The 17,465-nt window shown below is 41.3% G+C and overlaps 1 protein-coding gene and 1 pseudogene across 1 annotated transcript; one reads left to right on the plus strand and one right to left on the minus strand.

The window, feature by feature from the left end:
- The first annotated feature begins 7,712 nt into the window (after window positions 1-7,712).
- LOC121534701 (complement C1q-like protein 3) lies at window positions 7,713-10,001 on the plus strand. The gene is made up of 2 exons (XM_041841285.1): window positions 7,713-8,865; window positions 9,188-10,001. The coding sequence occupies exons 1-2, from the start codon at window positions 8,248-8,250 to the stop codon at window positions 9,365-9,367; spliced, it is 798 nt and encodes a 265-aa protein (XP_041697219.1). The 5' UTR covers window positions 7,713-8,247; the 3' UTR covers window positions 9,368-10,001.
- A 1,367-nt stretch (window positions 10,002-11,368) lies between these two features.
- LOC121534699 lies at window positions 11,369-15,376 on the minus strand (annotated as a pseudogene).
- Window positions 15,377-17,465: the final 2,089 nt, after the last annotated feature.

Consider the following 17,465-nt stretch of genomic DNA (forward strand, 5'->3'; position numbering starts at 1 on the left):
GAGAGGGAGAGGGAGCCCTTACATCTCCCCACACAGCCCTTACAATCTCCCCTCACAGCCCTTACATCTCCTCTCACAGCTGGACACGGCCAGTTGGCGACAAGCCCCCTGTTCTCACTAATTTAAATGGGTGCTGATGTAGAAAAGTTTATTTGTCCTCAGTAAATCCAGTATTCTTCCTGTACACCAAGTCAGAACTGTAAGATAAATAAAGGGGGCATATAAGCAGACAATGAAAGCTCTTACAATATTTGATGATTACATTTCTCTAAAACAGGCTATAGGCTACATGTGCACCACCAAGTTAGAACAGTAGGCGAAATTAGAAGGGGAAACGGGACTAGATTATTAGGGTGAGGCACATGGGCTACTAACATCTTACTACACAACATACACTTAGTATTCTTAGCTACAGTATACATATCTCCCTGGCATATTACATCATTTATGCAGCACGTACAATATATTTTTGGACTCACCTTGTTGTGCTGTGCTCACTTGAACAGGAAGGTGGCGTGGTGGTCCTTCGTGGGCAAATTTAGTCATCAAACTTTGTCATCAAAGTCTGGCATTCTCTGGGTTTATGGTGCTTTCAAGACAACTGGGAACTCTGTAAAAAACAAGGTCGAATCATGATGACATCAGTGATCTTCAGGTCAGAGCTCTAGAAAGAGGCCAGAGTTCCCGACTTGCAATTCTGAGTTGGAAGACTGTTCAAAACTTATTTTCCCAGTCTGAGCCTGTTTTTGTCCGAGTTCCCAGTTGTCTTGAACTCACTAAAATCAGATTTCCCAGTTCTGAGTTTACAGTTGTTTTGAGCTCGGCAGAAGTCATGCTGGATTGACAGCATGGCCAATGTTGAATGTTTATTATTTTAAGCTTGGAAAAGAGACCCTTAAACCCAGACTTGGGACCACACACCCTCTCCACTGAATAGCAGGCTAGTGATTGCTTTGCAATGCTTGCAGTTAGCCACTGATTCCCTCCAAACCACTCATTGATGAATTTGTGATTTTCAACTTGTTGTGTAATGTTTATGTCCAATGGCCGATGAGCACCAATGCATTTTATCTATAATTTCTCTTCATTATTTATCTTCATATGACAAGGATTAAAAAAGATTTGCCAGTAGATTGTCGACTTGATTCATGACAATGGCTGCTAGCTTGCTAGCTAAGATTTTGAAAGTATGATGTTGACATGATCAGTCCAATCAAAGCTGCTGTAGATATAACGTGATTTGACGTCATTTTATCTGTGGCCAATGCCCTTGAGCCTTCTTGGATGGGCACTTCTCATGTAACTCTATGGCAGCACCCAAGGGGCTGCACCACCACCACAGAAAGCTCTGAGCTAGGCTGAAACACTTGCATTTTGGAGCTGCCTTACTCAAGAAAGCAAAAAAGAGACCATGTTTGTATGCGGCTTTATTAACTCTTTTTTTTAAATATTGTTTGCAAACTGATATGTGACACGTATTTATGCCAAAATAACATGCAAAACAGGCTCTTTTGTTTTTGCTAGAAAGGTGGAGCTCAAAACAGGCTCTGCCCCACCTGCCCTGAATGACGGGTCGCCACTGAATTCAGATATTCAAGTGGGTGAATAAGTGATTGAAACAATCAAGCCAACAAGTTTGAAATAAATAATTAGAGAGAGAGAGAGACTGAGGGGGACCATCTGGCCAGAAAGCCTTTTCTCCGTGTCCAGCAGATGTCCTGATATTGGATGGCATTTAGCTACATGGTATTAACTCACAAGTAGAGCAATGGGATGTCAACAACATGAGTGTCATGATTAATACTTTGATTATTGCTCTGGGAGTACATCATTAGTTGTAATATGAAACACTTTTAGTACTATTGTTCAAATATGACAAATTCAGATAAGGATTGATTGATTCCCAGTGGATTATCTAACCTTTATATCTGACCATAGCCTATGTTGCCATACTATCTACATGTATACGTTTGAATATTAACATGTAATAACCATGTAATTATGTTAACTTACAGATGAACTTCAAAACATTTTCACAACCACTACCAAACTATTTTATATCGCCATACAAGATGACAGAAATCCCTATATTGCAGGCTCTTGAACACAAGAAAACACAAGCTTAACTAGCAATTGTCTCTTGATAACACTGTATCGGTTTCTCTGCCCCTAGTACTAGAGCCCTGGTCCAATCTATGATTTCCTCTACTCTCACTGCATGTAGTAATTTTAGTGCAATTAAAGCTGCGCTAAGAGATGTGCTGCCTGTTGCATTGTGGGAACTCAGATCAACTGTTGGACAGAACACTCTCATCTTCAATCAGGGACTCCATTGTGCTCGTCCATGCTTATTCAAGGTCATGTGCGACGGATGATGGTGTAGTTTGCTAAGCGTGACTACTGTCAGAGCTAGGACCTAACCCAAATGTAGACACAACTCATGTTGCAATCAGAGAGGGTGTGGTGGAGCGATTAATGAACTGAACTAAAGTGTAAATGACTTGAAGAGTGAATGAGAGGGGAAAGCAATTAACTTCTGATTGTGATTTGTGTTTTTCCTATAATTGTTGTTTATGTATTATTTGCCACTCTCTCTTTCTTGCGCTCTCACTCTTTCTCTCTCTCCCTCGCTCTCTCTCTCTCTCTCTCTCTCTCTCTCTCTCTCTCTCTCTCTCTCTCTCTCTCTCTCTCTCTCTCTCTCTCTCTCTCTCTCTCTCGTAGATGTAACATAGTAAACGAAAATCTGGGACACTCAAATTAGTATGATATGTTACGTTTGGTATGGTATGTATTAATTTGTGGATGTCCATCATCCATTTTGTATGATGTTACGAATTACAATTCGTATGTTATGTTACAAATTGCAATTCGTACGATATGTTACAAATTTGCCCTACGTATGATATGTTATGAATTCCAATTTGTTGAGGCTAACATTAGCTAGGTGGCTAATGCTAACGTTAGCTAGGTGGCTAATGTTAGCTAGGCTAGGGGATAGGGTTAGGGGTTAAGATTAGGGTAAAGGTTAGGGTTAGGCGTTAACGGAAGGGTTAGCTAACATGCTAAGTTGCAAAGTAGCTAAAAAGTAGTTGCAAAGTTGCTAATTAGCTAAAATGCTAAAGTTGTCCATGATGAGATTCAAACACGCAACCTTTGGGTTGCTAGACGTTCGCGTTATACCTCTACCCATCCACTACGACCAACCACCCTTATTTTTCCTTAAGTAACCTTCTGTCTTATGTAACCATACCAAACGTAACATATCATACTAATTTGAGTGTCCCGGATTTTTGGTTACTACGTTACGTCTATGGGACCAGCCTGGAAAGCAACAGGCTTCTTCTCTGACAGTGAAGGACGAGGGCTTGCCTTCAAACCGAGGCCTTCATCCACAACTTCTATCATCCCCTCTTTGGCTTTCTCTTTTTAAGTCCAATTTGTGTTTGCCTCTTTCTGTCTTTTCTCTTGCTCTTGCCTCATCTATCCCTCTCACCCTGCATGCTTTCCCCACTCACCTCTGTTCACTCCCCCAGCCACACCCCTCTTGTCATCCTTTTTTGGTAGTATCCCTCCTTCCCTCACTTTTTGTTTTCCTCCTCTCCATTCACACTCATTCATAAACCTCTGCCATCATACGTTAACATGGTAGCCCAATGACTCTATATTTTTGAATAACATGTATTATTCTACCTAATCTACCTATCACTCTATAATTCCTCTAATTCTACCTAGAGTTCTACCTAATGAAAGGGGTAAAAAATATAAAGCGTGAGAGAGCTAGTGGAGATTGGTGGGAGGTGATCTATCTTTTTCTGATTGGGTTTCTCTGTCACTCCAGCTGCACCTCAGAAGCTCTCGCAGCCAGAGTAATTAATCAATCCCAGACTGGGCTGATCGATCAGTGTCTCTGTGTTCCCCTGGCGTGTTTACAATCCTCCATCTCATTTGCTACTAAGCTCCTCGCCACCGCTCAATCTCATTGGCAGAGAGTGTGACACCCCGCCTCCCTGATGTCACCAGCAAGCGAAGCATTGATCGGTGCCTCTCTCTAAGAATCCATCCTCTCTTTTTAATTTGGTGGATTTGTTTTTGTCTAGTGTCTACCTGTAACATGCCTTTGCAGTTAGGGTGTGCAAGTTCCTGCTTTAAAGTCTGTGTAGCACCTCATTTTCAATGCCAGAATGCATAATCAGCTAAGACCCCAAAATGCATTCTCTAAATATATTACCGATACCAGTTATTTTGTCTTTGAGATGCTTCTATTTCAGGAGCCTGTCTAAATCAGTGATGAGACTTGATAGGTTCTAGAGGTGACGTAACCACCATTGATCAGCTAGCCTGGTAAGCTACAGGACACACTTTGGTATAGGACACGCTTTGAGGGGGTGGTGGTGTGGTCACGCTTGCTTTTCCTCCCTGCTGAGTTCAACTGTTATCTCTCTGCCATTCACTGTTGTATGGAGGAAAAAAGTTAACATTTACAAAGAGATTCTGCAGAAAGAGCAGAATGTGTGAAAAGCATCCTTTGAAACATGCAGAGATCCAACAAACAGGACAGAGTATTAATTGATCAAATGACTCATTTACTCAATACCTTGACTTTGACACACAGACATTTGTGTCATTGGCATGAGATTCTTAATGGCCCCTTACTTGAAGAATATATTGTATACGATTGTATATTTTGCTATCCAAACATGTAGAATAGTAATGACGAAATTATTTAGACTCCAATGTTATCCACTTGATAATTTTTATAGGCATATAGAGTTATATTGATTCAGGCAGCATTGAATACTATTTTGCCACTCTAGGCAGGTTATCCACCTGTCATTCATATTTCATGGAACTCTCTCACTAACTGACAAAGAGAAGTTTAGGTGAACTGACAGCGCACCTCATATCTCATTAGAATACTAAAAAGGTCTCGATCTTGGTCAATTGGCTTGATGTTTTATTCATTCATCCTTTGAAGGAGCCCTCCCCCACCACTGTCCCAGGCTGATTGTAAATGAACTGCAAATTGCAAAGTCTGAAGTCTCCAAACAACCTGTCAAAGCTCAGCGTTAAGCCTTGTTTTTATATCTTACACACTGAATATTTTAATAGTCTACAGCAAAGGAGTTCTTATGAACTGAACAACATTCTGGGTTGGATACCCTTAGACACACATAGCACGTTCACATGACATACTGTACATACATTATTGCATATAGATGCACATGAACACACACACGTGAGCATGTGCACACACACCCACACACCCACATATAGAGGCTGAGTCAGTGAACACTTGTTGCAGGCTGGCCTCTTCCCCCCGTGCTGGCATGGGCCTTCTGTGACTCAGTGTGACTAAAAGATCATGAGTTTAAATTAGACTATAGTAGGCTACTATATCACTGTAATGTCACTGTGATGTACTGTAATGCAGACCTGGGATAACTATAGTATTAACTATGCTTTTTGGAAAGTAACTATTTTTCCGGTGGCACAAATAGTTACTTTGGAGATTACTATTTGAATACAGATCCCAAAAAAGTACTACTTTTTAAAACTATTTGAATACAGATCCCAAAAAAGTACTACTTTTTAAAACTATTTGAATATAGATCTCAGAAAGTGACTACTTTTCAAAACTATTTGAATACAGATCTCAGAAAGTGACTACTTTTCAATACTATTTGAATACAGATCTCAGAAAGCAACTACTTTTTTTAAATATTTGAATACAGATCTCAGGAAGTGATTAGTTTTCTGAAACTATTTGATTGGCTGCTTTTAACTAATGGCAGGGCTGTATCTGGAACTGCATGTTGAAGATAGAAATATAATGAATAGAGAACACACAATCTCCTATACTATTCCAATCTCCCTGACAGTTATATTTGATCTACACAATAATTGTATATCTGAACATTATCTAAATGGCCATTCTCCTGAATGTCCATTGCCCCAGGTGTACATACTCAAGTCAAACCAATTAACCTATGATATTGTGTGCAGATAAGTATAAATAAGTTGTAACACTCAACTACTGTATGACTCTTTCAACATGCCACTGAAAAGGTTGAAAGCTTAAATTAATTGTATGATACCTGAAAATACTGCAGAGGGAGGAGGTATCTGAGGGTAAGTGTTCTTGTTTCAAACACACACTATGCCATCTTTAAAGGGATAGTTGACTGAGAATACAAACTAACATGATTTTCAACCTGCCTTAGCTGTAGTTGATTCAAGAATGCCGTTTTGGGATATTTTGTTTCCTTTCGACACTTAACAGCCATATTTTGTTACCATTAGCATTCTCAGTAACACTTAACATTAAATTGTTATTGTGCATGTGTAATCAAACTGTAATTACTTTTGGAACAAGATTTTATTAGCATGTTGTTACATAATACTTCGGTAATTGCATTTTAATTGCATAGAAATTAGCTGTGAGTTTTTGTAACTACTGTACACAAAAGGAATAGTGACTGTTCTTTATTCCACTTATGTAATAACTCCATTATTATGCAATCATAAAACAATTTCTAAAGTCCTATGTAACAACAATGTTGCTATTGCAATAATCACCAAGTTACTACACATGCATAAGAACTGGATGTCAAGTGTTACTGGATTACCTTGTCTCACTCATTATGAACATATATTTGTTTGTCATTTTGAAGCTGCAAAAGTGGTCTACTCTGATGTTGAGGTGATTCCATGTCCCTCATGTATTTAATTCTAGGATAAAGGCTATGTTAAGATTAATATCTAAGAGCCCTCCAAACCATGTGCTTATAATAATATACAGTATTTAGACTAATTCAACTAACTGTTGAAGTTTTTGATTCTTCATTAAATATTTGGCAGCCATCAAGTAAATCTTTTTTTTTGTTTTCAAATAACTTGCATTTATTCAAATATGATTTGGTTTTCTGAGAGGTGTTCAAAATACGTTCAAATATATATATATTTTTTTATGAGACCTCTATTTGAAAATCAAATAAAAAAGTTGCCTATATTCGACTACCTTGATTATTTGAAAAGTTACAAAATCAATATCACCCTAACTGCATTGTTGTTGCAATGCCGTTCTTCTCCAAATCTGTCTTTCCTCTGCCTCTCCGCAGCCACAAGACCCATGGTAACCCATGGCAACATCCTATCATCGTCCCTCCCCGACTGCACCAATTAGATCTTCATCAGTCAAACAACACTCCAACCCACCTTTTCTGGTTCTAAAGTTGCCTCACATCCATGCCATGGGATCTTTAATTACCACGGTGAGATAGGACATCGGTTTAACGTCTCATCCCAATACTGAATCTGACATCTGAACAACCTCAATAAATGAAATGTCTCTCAGTTGGTTGCGTTATCATTCAGAGGTATCCCTTCATTTCACCTTTCAATGTGTATGGGGACACATCCCCTACGCCCACCCCCAACCCAATGCCCTCCGTCTCTTTGACTTTATTGATTTCCTCCAGAATGATTAATTGGACACAGGGGGAGCTGAGGTGTGACCAGATACTAAGCGTACAGCCTATGTCCTCTGTGGCCATACAGAAAGGCCATTCTACAAACAACATGCCTCTGTTAGTGGACATTCAAATATGAGATTGCAAAAATCTCTCTCTCTCTCTCTCTCTCTCTCTCTCTCTCTCTCTCTCTCTCTCTCTCTCTCTCTCTCTCTCTCTCTCTCTCTCTCTCTCTCTCTCTCTCTCCCCGTTGATGGAGGAGATTACATAATAGATGAATTGGAGTACCTTTCCCTCAACATCCATCTGATATCAGAGCTAGCCTCCTCCCCTCCCCTCTCCAAACACTCACGCACAGGTAATCGCTGTGACCATCTCGAGGACATCGTAGCATGGTGCCAGGTAAACTTGTATGTATGCTTTATCCCAATTGGCGCAAAGCGTAGGCAGCAAGTGGATGCTAAATCTATAAACTATTGCGAGTGTTATTTTAATACAATGTGATGTTATTGAGCCATACCAGCGCGGAGAGGAGAAAAAAGAATGGACTTTGTGGCGCGTAAAAGTTGAATTCATCAATACCACTTCAAGACCAGGACACGGGACAACATTTCAATAGCCCGCCTTGTATAGATTACGCACACAAATTTATTCGTTGTTTTCTTATTTTCTGATCGTTAAAGTGCACCGGCAACAAGAATCCCTCTCATCCGGCAAGATTTCGTCCAGAAGCAGACTGGAAGACCGTCCACTTCGGAGGTTGGCCGGAAGGACGCGGATGATCGTAACGGGTGTTTGTGGAGTAGTCATGGTGCTAGTGTTGGTTATCCTGATTCCGGTGCTGGTCAACTCAGCCGGGACATCCGCGCGCTACGAAATGCTCGGATCCTGTCAGATGGTGTGTGATCCCCACGGGACCAAGTCCACGGCCACGGACAAAGCCAATACTATCAGAGACAGCCGCTTGGTCCAGTCTCTACCAACCTTAATCCAAGGTCCTAAAGGGGAGCCCGGACGCACGGGAAGAATTGGCCCTAGGGGTCCTCTTGGAGAGCCAGGACCACCCGGACCTGTCGGCCCGCCTGGGGAGAGAGGAGAGCCTGGTCCGCCAGGACTACCCGGAACGCCCGGAGATAACGGAGCCACAGGTGCCATAAGCGCAGCCACATACAACACCGTTCCAAAGATAGCTTTCTATGCCGGGCTGAAAAAACAGCATGAGGGCTACGAAGTGCTGAAATTTGACGACGTAGTCACCAACCTTGGCAACCACTACGACCCCACGACCGGGAAATTCACCTGCTCGATACCGGGCATCTACTTCTTCGTTTACCATGTGCTGATGCGAGGCGGGGATGGCACCAGTATGTGGGCTGATCTTTGTAAAAACAACCAGGTGAGCCATATACTGACTTGTGCAATCAAATGAAACTGAAACATAGCACTTCTTTCTCATCTATAATTTGTAATTTTTGATTAAGATTCAAAACATTAGAAAACAGCTTAGGCTACAATTTTAGCACACGTAAACTGCGTTTTACCCACGTACTCCACTTTCATTAAAGCGGCGCTGTCAGTGGTGCTGAAGTTCCAGCCCTGCGCCCCTTTCATTACTGAAACTCCAATTCACTAACATGACTAAATAATACCACATTGATAAAAACATAAATAAAAACGTGGTATCAGAAAGATTGGTGACTAATAATATTGTTCTCCAGGTGCGCGCGAGCGCTATCGCCCAAGACGCCGACCAGAACTACGATTATGCCAGCAACAGTGTTGTCCTGCATCTCGAGCCCGGCGATGAGATCTACATCAAGCTGGACGGGGGCAAGGCGCACGGGGGCAACAACAACAAGTACAGCACCTTCTCCGGCTTCATTGTCTATGCCGATTAACAGAACACCATATATTCTACACTAGGCTGTTCACTGCGTCTTCATCTGCTATTATTCTCTCCTTTGGATTGGTTACACCGCTGTCGTTAAGAAGTGGTTACAGAGAGACTGGGGGATCTTGACGCAGAAGTGAACATTAACATGCTTAAATATATATTTCCTTTCGTGCGTAAAACCCCAAATTATGCAATGTCCAAAGATGAACTTGGAAACATGGAAGGAGATGAGTGAAAGTTGCATGTGTATAAACCCATATTATGTACAACAGGTTAAACAGGAATGGTATTAATGCTTCATTGCTGTTCATTGCTTTTGCCATTGGGTCAATTAATGAATGTTTCAATTGGTCTTGTAATGCATCTCAGTTCATGTTAGAGTCCATGGAATAGGAAAAAATAGGCAACTCATAGAGGTGATTAAAAGTGTACTGTAGGAAGTCATGATTGGTGTGTTTCTGTCTGCATCTTCTTACTTTACCGTGGGTTACTGCAGTGTTTTTCTAACCATTACTACTGTTTTATCAGACTACTGCATGAGTGTAAAAGAGCTATCATGATCATAATGTCTATAAATGTCTTATAAAGCCCCGTGTAGCTCAGTTGGTAGAGCGTGGCGCTTGCAACGCCAGGGTTGTGGGTTCGATTCCCACGGGGGTATGAAAAAAACAAAAATGAAGAAAAAAAAGTATGCACTAACTGTAAGTCGCTCTGGATAAGAGCATCTGCTAAATGACTAAAATGTAAATGTAAAGTCAAATTCAAGATTTTCCTGGAAAAATTAATTAAGTGCTCAGTGCTTGACTAAGACTGATTAGGCCTACAGCCGGTATTTGATATGGAAAATCTATATTATCTGGAAGAAAAACATGCCATCAGAGAAAATGATTTCTGCACAGTATTCCTGTTCTTCAAAAAATAAATAATCAACAGGTCAATTCTAATTTAAACAGAGCTTTGAAAATGGTAAAAATGTTTTCCTTGGTCACATTTTTCATCTGAATGGTAGGCTGCCACTATGTTCCATTTGGTGATGTATCAGAACACAAGAGACTTTCCTACTGTACCTGCACTTCCTAACTTTTTCATCCTATCACACACTGTCCTGAAGTGACATAATAGTTATGTATTGTCTGCTGTGATGTCATTGCTCATGTGGTGAAGTCACTGTGATGCCACCTGTTCCCAGGAGAGACCATGTCCTTCAGGACGACCCACCAGCCAACCAGCTCCCTCCCATAGCCACCCCACCGTGTGACCTCACAACAACTCTTCTAACAAGCTTTGAGTGCACAGTATACTGATTAAGAAAACCTTGAAAGAGTTAGCTCTTTCAGTGCTCTTTTGGTACCCTAATATCTATTAGCAATTAAAAAATATCAAATAGGAAATATATTTTTTTGTAATGCTACTACTTTTCACAAAGACTGTTTGTGAAATGTCATTACTACTGACAAAGCTGCTACTGCTTTCAATACAACTAATCAGCACCATATTTACAAGTAAAGCACCATGTGCAGACCATGTCGTTGAGTTTGATTGGGCAGAAATTGTTGCTTTACCTTGTTGAATTACATTGGGCTTTTGTGTTGGCGCCGCATTTACATTTAGTATTTTCAAACTGAGAATTTTTGAAGGAAATGTGGCCTTTTGTGCGACCAAGGCTATAGCTATTGAGGAGCACTCTGCCTAGCAGGATGGTTTTGTTAATTTGCTTATGGTATTAATGATTAATTACAAACATTAATTGAAGCTTTGATTCACTCATGGCTCTTATGTGAAATAAATTGAATAACTTCCTCACTCAGCTGTCAGAATATTGTTAGTGTTCAACAATTCAAGTTTTTTCCCTTATTTACTTCTCCATAATACATTTCAATTCAGTACATCACAGCGAAGTAGCAAGAATAAAAAGTGTCAACCTCTGACATCAATTATGTTTGGTGATTTGCAAGTAATATAAAATGTATAAAACATTTTTTTTTTACTGTGTTCAATAGCTGATGCAAAGCTAAAGGCCAAGGAGCAGCCTTCCTCTGTTCTGGGTAATCTGATTCGGATCCTTCATTTGAATGTGAGCCAGCGTTTAGAGTTGTCTATGACGATCTTGTCCACCTGGGTCTGGTTGATCCCTCTGCTCAGCATCTTGGCCACAATGTTCTTCAGGATGTGTAAGTAGCCCTGGCCTCCGTACTTGGTGAGACGGTTCTTGGTGTGGATGTCATGGGCGATGACAATGTTGTCCTCATAACCCTCCTGGACCAGGAACGCCAAGCTGGAGAGAGGGAGGTACACACTCGCACCCACGCACATACACACACATCAAAACAGATCTATGGGTGTTATTTTGCTGTTTACATTTTGTAAAGTATCGTGAATTATATAGAGACAACCACATGGACTTTGTTTAGCTGTGGTTGTCTAGTACATATGTAGGATCTTCATTTGATCACCCTTTTGTTGCAGCAAATGCAAACTTGCAGTGTATTTGAGGTTTTAAAAGGCTTCTAAAGTTTGTAATTTCAACTTTAAATGTTCAGACTTGATTTTCCAATGCCTACAAATATGTCAATTAATTATAATTCACATTTCCTGTTGTTGCAGGATTATGTTCATGCTGTGGGAATCAGGGTCAAATTAAGATCCTAAATCTGTAGGTAGTTTGGTAGCAACATAAAGAGTACTCACACTTTGACTCTGGCTGTCACTGGGCATGTCCATCTCCAGGTTATAGGCATAGTTCAGCATCTCTGTTCCATACAGGTCGTACTCCAGGTTATTCCCCATTTTAGCAAACTCCAGCAGCTCTCCATTGTCAAATATGGTCCTGTGTTAGAAAAAAACCAATATAAATAATTTACAGTCACTCATCACTGAAGCTACTGTATCTTTGAGTCATCAGCAGATTCAAATGCTCCACAATAAGCATTATTACCTTGCTGAACATAACAGCTATATAGAAGCTTGCTTTATAAGTATAATTGTTTATACTATATTATAAACCCATGTAGGGCCCAGAGTTTTTCCAGACTATGTGACTGACCAGGAAAAACTCTTAGCCGTAGTCCTGTCACCACTCCATATCCAGTCCAGTCTGGGTCCTGAGAACCCTCACCTGTCCAGGTGTGACATGACGGTCTTGCTGATGTCACCTCCAGCCTCCTGCAGGAGGTAGACTATTTCAGCGGGGCTCCAGGGTTCCATCCCAGGTGGATGATGACTGGGCAGCCCAGCTTGGTCTGAGCGTGTGCAGTGGCCTGCAGCAACTTCTTCTCACTGTCCATGACTGGCCAGCTGCAGCCGACCTCGGTCCCGTCCGCCCCCTGGAGCACCTCGCTAACGCTGTTGTCTGTGTCATGCCTCGTTCACATTAACCATAGGCACTCAGTTACATTGCGCCAGATGTCATTCATTTCAATGGGGTTGTCCACAACGCAGTGGAATCGTAACGCCCCCTTGAACAAAGTTTGAATTTTTCAAAACTTTGCATTGTCTTCAGTCCAGCTAGAATCCGTTGATAAAATATGTGGTTTTCGGTTTTGGCTTTATGGGATAGCTAGCAGCTTGTAAACAATGACCCATTCCTATAAGTGAGTACTATTTTAATAGTAATGTTAAGTAATACACATTGGCTGGTAAGCCAATTATATGACTGCCTCCCGTTTATGTTTATTGTAATGGTAATGTTGTTTCTTTTTGATGGAGAGAGGACCAGACTTGAATGCAACATTTTAACTACTGTATTTGCCTTGAATGCAGCTCCCTACTAACTTAACAAGCACCTGCTGCTACTAACTGCCAATCAGTTTCCATGCCTTTTGCAACACTTTAACTAGTTACCGTGAACACAGCTCCTCAACAGCATTAGTTGCAACTCATTGCTAATCAGCCTCGACACCTGTCCTCACTCTCCTTAATCACCACTGCCACCATACTTAAATCTGAACAAACTAATATTCCTCCTCTGTCTTCTGCAGTGCATGTTGCGTTGCACGACACTGTGCATTACTAACCTTATCAAGTTTTGCATCCCCCCTTCTATCTAGTATCTCTTAGGTTCTTCCAAGGATCTCCTGGAAGCAGCCTAACTCCCACAGGCCTGACGATGATGTCTACCTGAGACTCCAAGCCAAACTCTAGAGTCCACCCCCCGGATCCTTCATCTGCAGCCTTCAGCTTCATCCGGCCCATTCCCAATTCCCCTCCTGAATCCATTACATTCCCGCAATAAATATTCTAAAGCGATCTCAATGTCTGGTCCTTAAATTCGTGAAATGATAATTATTAGATGGAGGTCGCTAGGTACAGTGGTATCTTGAACCTAGCCTAGCTTTTAGCTAGCTGCTCTGCAAGCTAGCTTCACGTGCTATGAAGTTAGAGAAACAAGACAATGGACACAAACTGGCCATAACTCCTTCAGGTGGGAGACAGCTGACCAAAGCCACTTGGAAGATTCTTACTGAGACAGTGGCTCCTACAAATAGGCCAGTACACATCAGACACAAACTACACGACACCACCAGGTAGCTTAGTGGTTAAGAGCGTAGTGCCATTAACCGAAAGGTCGCTGGTTCTAGTCCCCGAGCCGACTAGGTGAAAAATCTGTCGATGTGCCCTTGAGCAAGGCACTTAACCCTAATTGCTCCTGTAAGTCGCTCTGGATAAGAGCGTCTGCTAAAAGACTAAAATGTAAAAAATGTAATAAACCTTCCCGACCTTCTCCACTGTCATCTTCCTGATGTCCTCAGAGTGGGTGGCATCCACATAGTCCCCCGCCCCTCCTATGACATGTAGACCTGTATCCTTGGACAGCTGTTTGAGGCTGGGCAATACCCTGGGTAGTGCTTTCTCTGATGGTTCCCCCTCCTGCCTTTTGGTACTCACGCAACGCTTCCCGCACAGCTCTGGTCTCCTGCAGCAGAAGCAGGTTCTCATGGCTAAAGAGGAAGATGATGAAGACGAATACTTTATTGTCCATTGCCACAGAGATTTAACAGGTTCTAGACTGCCTTCTGTATGGGTTCTAGACTACCTGTGTAAGGGTTCTAGAAAACTGCCTACTGTATGGGTTCTGGACTACCTGCTCTATGGGTTCTAGACTACCTGCTGTATTAGTTCTAGATTACCTGCTGTACGGGTTCTAGAAAACTGCCTACTGTATGGGTTCTGGACTACCTGGTCTATGGGTTCTAGACAACCTGCTGTATTAGTTCTAGATTACCTGCTGTACGGGTTCTAGAAAACTGCCTACTGTATGGGTTCTGGACTACCTGCTCTATGGGTTCTACACTACCTGCAGTATGGGTTCTAGACTACCTGCTGTACGGGTTCTAGAACACTTCCTGCTATATGGGTTATAGACTACCTACTGTAACGGTTCTAGACTACCTGCTGTATGGGTTCTAGACTACCTGCCGTAAGTGTTTTAGACTACCTGATGTAGACTACCTGCTGTAAGGGTTCTAGACTACCTGCAGTACAGGTTCTAGACTACCTGCAGTAAAGGTTATAGACTACCTGCTGTATGGGTTCTAGACTACCTGCTGTACAGTTTCTAGACTACCTGTGGTAAAGGTTCTAGACTACCTGCTGTAAAGGTTATATCTGCTGTACAGGTTCTAGACTACCTGCTATAAAGGTTATAGACTACCTGCTGTAAAGGTTCTAGACTACCTGCTGTAAAGGTTCTGGACAACCTGTTATAAAGGTTCTAGACTACCGGCTGTAATGTTTCTAGACTACATGCTGTATGGGTTCTAGACTGTCTGCTGAACGGGCTCTAGACTACTTGCTATTAATGTTCTAGATTACCTGCTGTAAGGGTTCTGCTCCAGCCAGAACATGTTCTTCATCTGGATGGGGGCCAACTGGGCCACGGCCTCGTCTCCCTGGCCAGAGGGAAGTAGCAGCACTCAAAGGTCATGGTCAGGTGCTCGTGGGTCATGGTTCAACCAAGCTGGTCGGGTTCTATCGGACCCAACACTGTCTGGACCTTACAACTCAGTGCTGACATGTTGGAATGGATGAGTCTCTGGGGTTAAGATCCTGCAGAATAGAATATGTTATTATTACTACATTACACATAACATATTATTATTGAGCTATTCCAGTACTGGAAAAACAAATCCATTTGGTTGATGTATAGTTCCATGGATTGCTGAATTGATTGAGACCAGCAGCAAAATACAGAGATAGCAAGCAACTGTGCATGCATTTAGGACACACCTCTTTCACATGAATATGTATGACTACTCCTAGCTCTCGAGAACCCAATGGGTTCCCTGCCCTTGAGTTCTCAATTGAACATATGGACTACAGCTGGATCAATTAACTACAATTCCGACACTCTGTTTCAACATTTAGAAATGTTAATTATCCTCGCTTGCAATACGGTTTTGAAAACCTTTGGAATACAAAAGATACACTTACTATATGCAGCTTAGCAAAGTTGCATCCTGGTTGCACCCGGCAGAATTGTCAAAAACAGCCCCCAGCCGAGGTATGAAACTTCCTCCCCAGTTACGTTCTATTGGAGACGTTTGAACGGTAACACTTTACTTGACTGACACCCAGCATCATAACATATTATGACACAGTCGTAACCATGTCATAATATGTCATAACACTGTCATGACACGTATTTAGACCTGTTGTGATATATATTCCGTTATTTTATGGCTGGTTATGACACCTACATAAGTGTAAAAACCCACTGAACCTACCACGGTAGTTATTTTATGGCTGGTTATGACATCTACATAAGAGTGCCAAAACGCACAAAACCTACCACAGAAGGCAAAACATTCCATTACACCATAGCATACGTGTCAACAGTACGTTTGTGTTATATTCTTTAGTTTTTTTATTGACCATATTAAATTATCATTGTAATTGCACACATGTCAGACATGTACCGACCCCAATGCTCTGTTGCTTATGCCTGGAATGAACGTAGGAGCAGATTTCAGGAGCAGGACAAGACACCCTCTTTTTGACTGATGACTGATATAAGGGCCTATCTAGCTTATATAATTATGATGGTCATAATATTTCTTGACAGTGTCATAAAGTGTATTTTCTTAGTCCAAGTAAAGTGACACAGGATGGTCATAATGCTTCATGACAGTGTCATAAAGCGTATTTTCATCAAGTTATTTAAAACATGATGAAAAAAACATGACTGTAAAGAATTCATTACAACAATAACAAAGGATTTAAGAAAAAACTTTCAAACGAAAGAAAACTTATTGGCAGGGAAAAACTAATTTGAATAAATGTGGGTTTTGACTATCTTATGTAGGTGTCATAACCATCCATAAAATAACGCAATAGGTCACAACAGGTGTACATATATGGTGACAGGTTATGACAAGTTATGTCAGCTGTTATGACATATTATGACATGGTTATGACCATGTGATAACGTGTTATGACACTGGGTGTCAAGTAAAGTGTTACCGTTTGAACTTGAGGGGAGGGGAGGAAGTGTAGTCTCGGTTGGATGCGGTGTTCTTGAAAATACAGCCAGGTGCAACTTTCCTAAACTGCATACATTAAGGGTATCTTCAGTATTTGAACAATTATTTCTCGCTTATACTGAGTGTACAAAACCTTAGGAACACCTTCCTAATATTGAGTTACACCCCCTTTTGCCCTCAGAACAGCCTCAATTTGGATGTCTAATCTAATCAAATGTTATTTGTCACATGCTTCGTAAACAACAGGTGTAGACTAAAAGTGAAATGCTTACTTATGGGCCCTTCCCAACAATGCAGAGAACAATTGACAAATAATTGAAAAATAATAACACAAGGAATAAATACACAATGAGTAACGATAACTTGGCTATATACACGAGGTACCAGTACTGAGTCAATGAGAGAGGTGCTGGGGGGCTGCCTTAATCGACATCCACGTCATAATTTCATGTAGATATGTACATATACAGTAGGTAGGGGTAAAGTGACTAGGCAACTGGATTGATAATAAACAGTAGCAGCAGCATATGTGATGAGTCAAAGGGGTCAATGTAGATAGTCCGGGTAGCTATTTGGTTCTGTTGGTTCCAGACTTGGTGCATTGGTACCGCTAGCCATGCAGTA

The sequence above is a fragment of the Coregonus clupeaformis genome, chromosome 21, assembly GCF_020615455.1.
Source record: "Coregonus clupeaformis isolate EN_2021a chromosome 21, ASM2061545v1, whole genome shotgun sequence".
Lineage (NCBI taxonomy): Eukaryota > Metazoa > Chordata > Actinopteri > Salmoniformes > Salmonidae > Coregonus > Coregonus clupeaformis.

What these genes read in the sequence shown, in the direction of transcription:
- LOC121534701 (XM_041841285.1), top strand. Translation starts at nt 8,248, where the DNA reads ATGATCGTAACGGGTGTTTGTGGAGTAGTCATGGTGCTAGTGTTGGTT. An exon ending in ATCTTTGTAAAAACAACCAG is followed by an intron (nt 8,866 to 9,187) that starts GTGAGCCATATA and finishes ATTGTTCTCCAG; the next exon opens with GTGCGCGCGAGCGCTATCGC.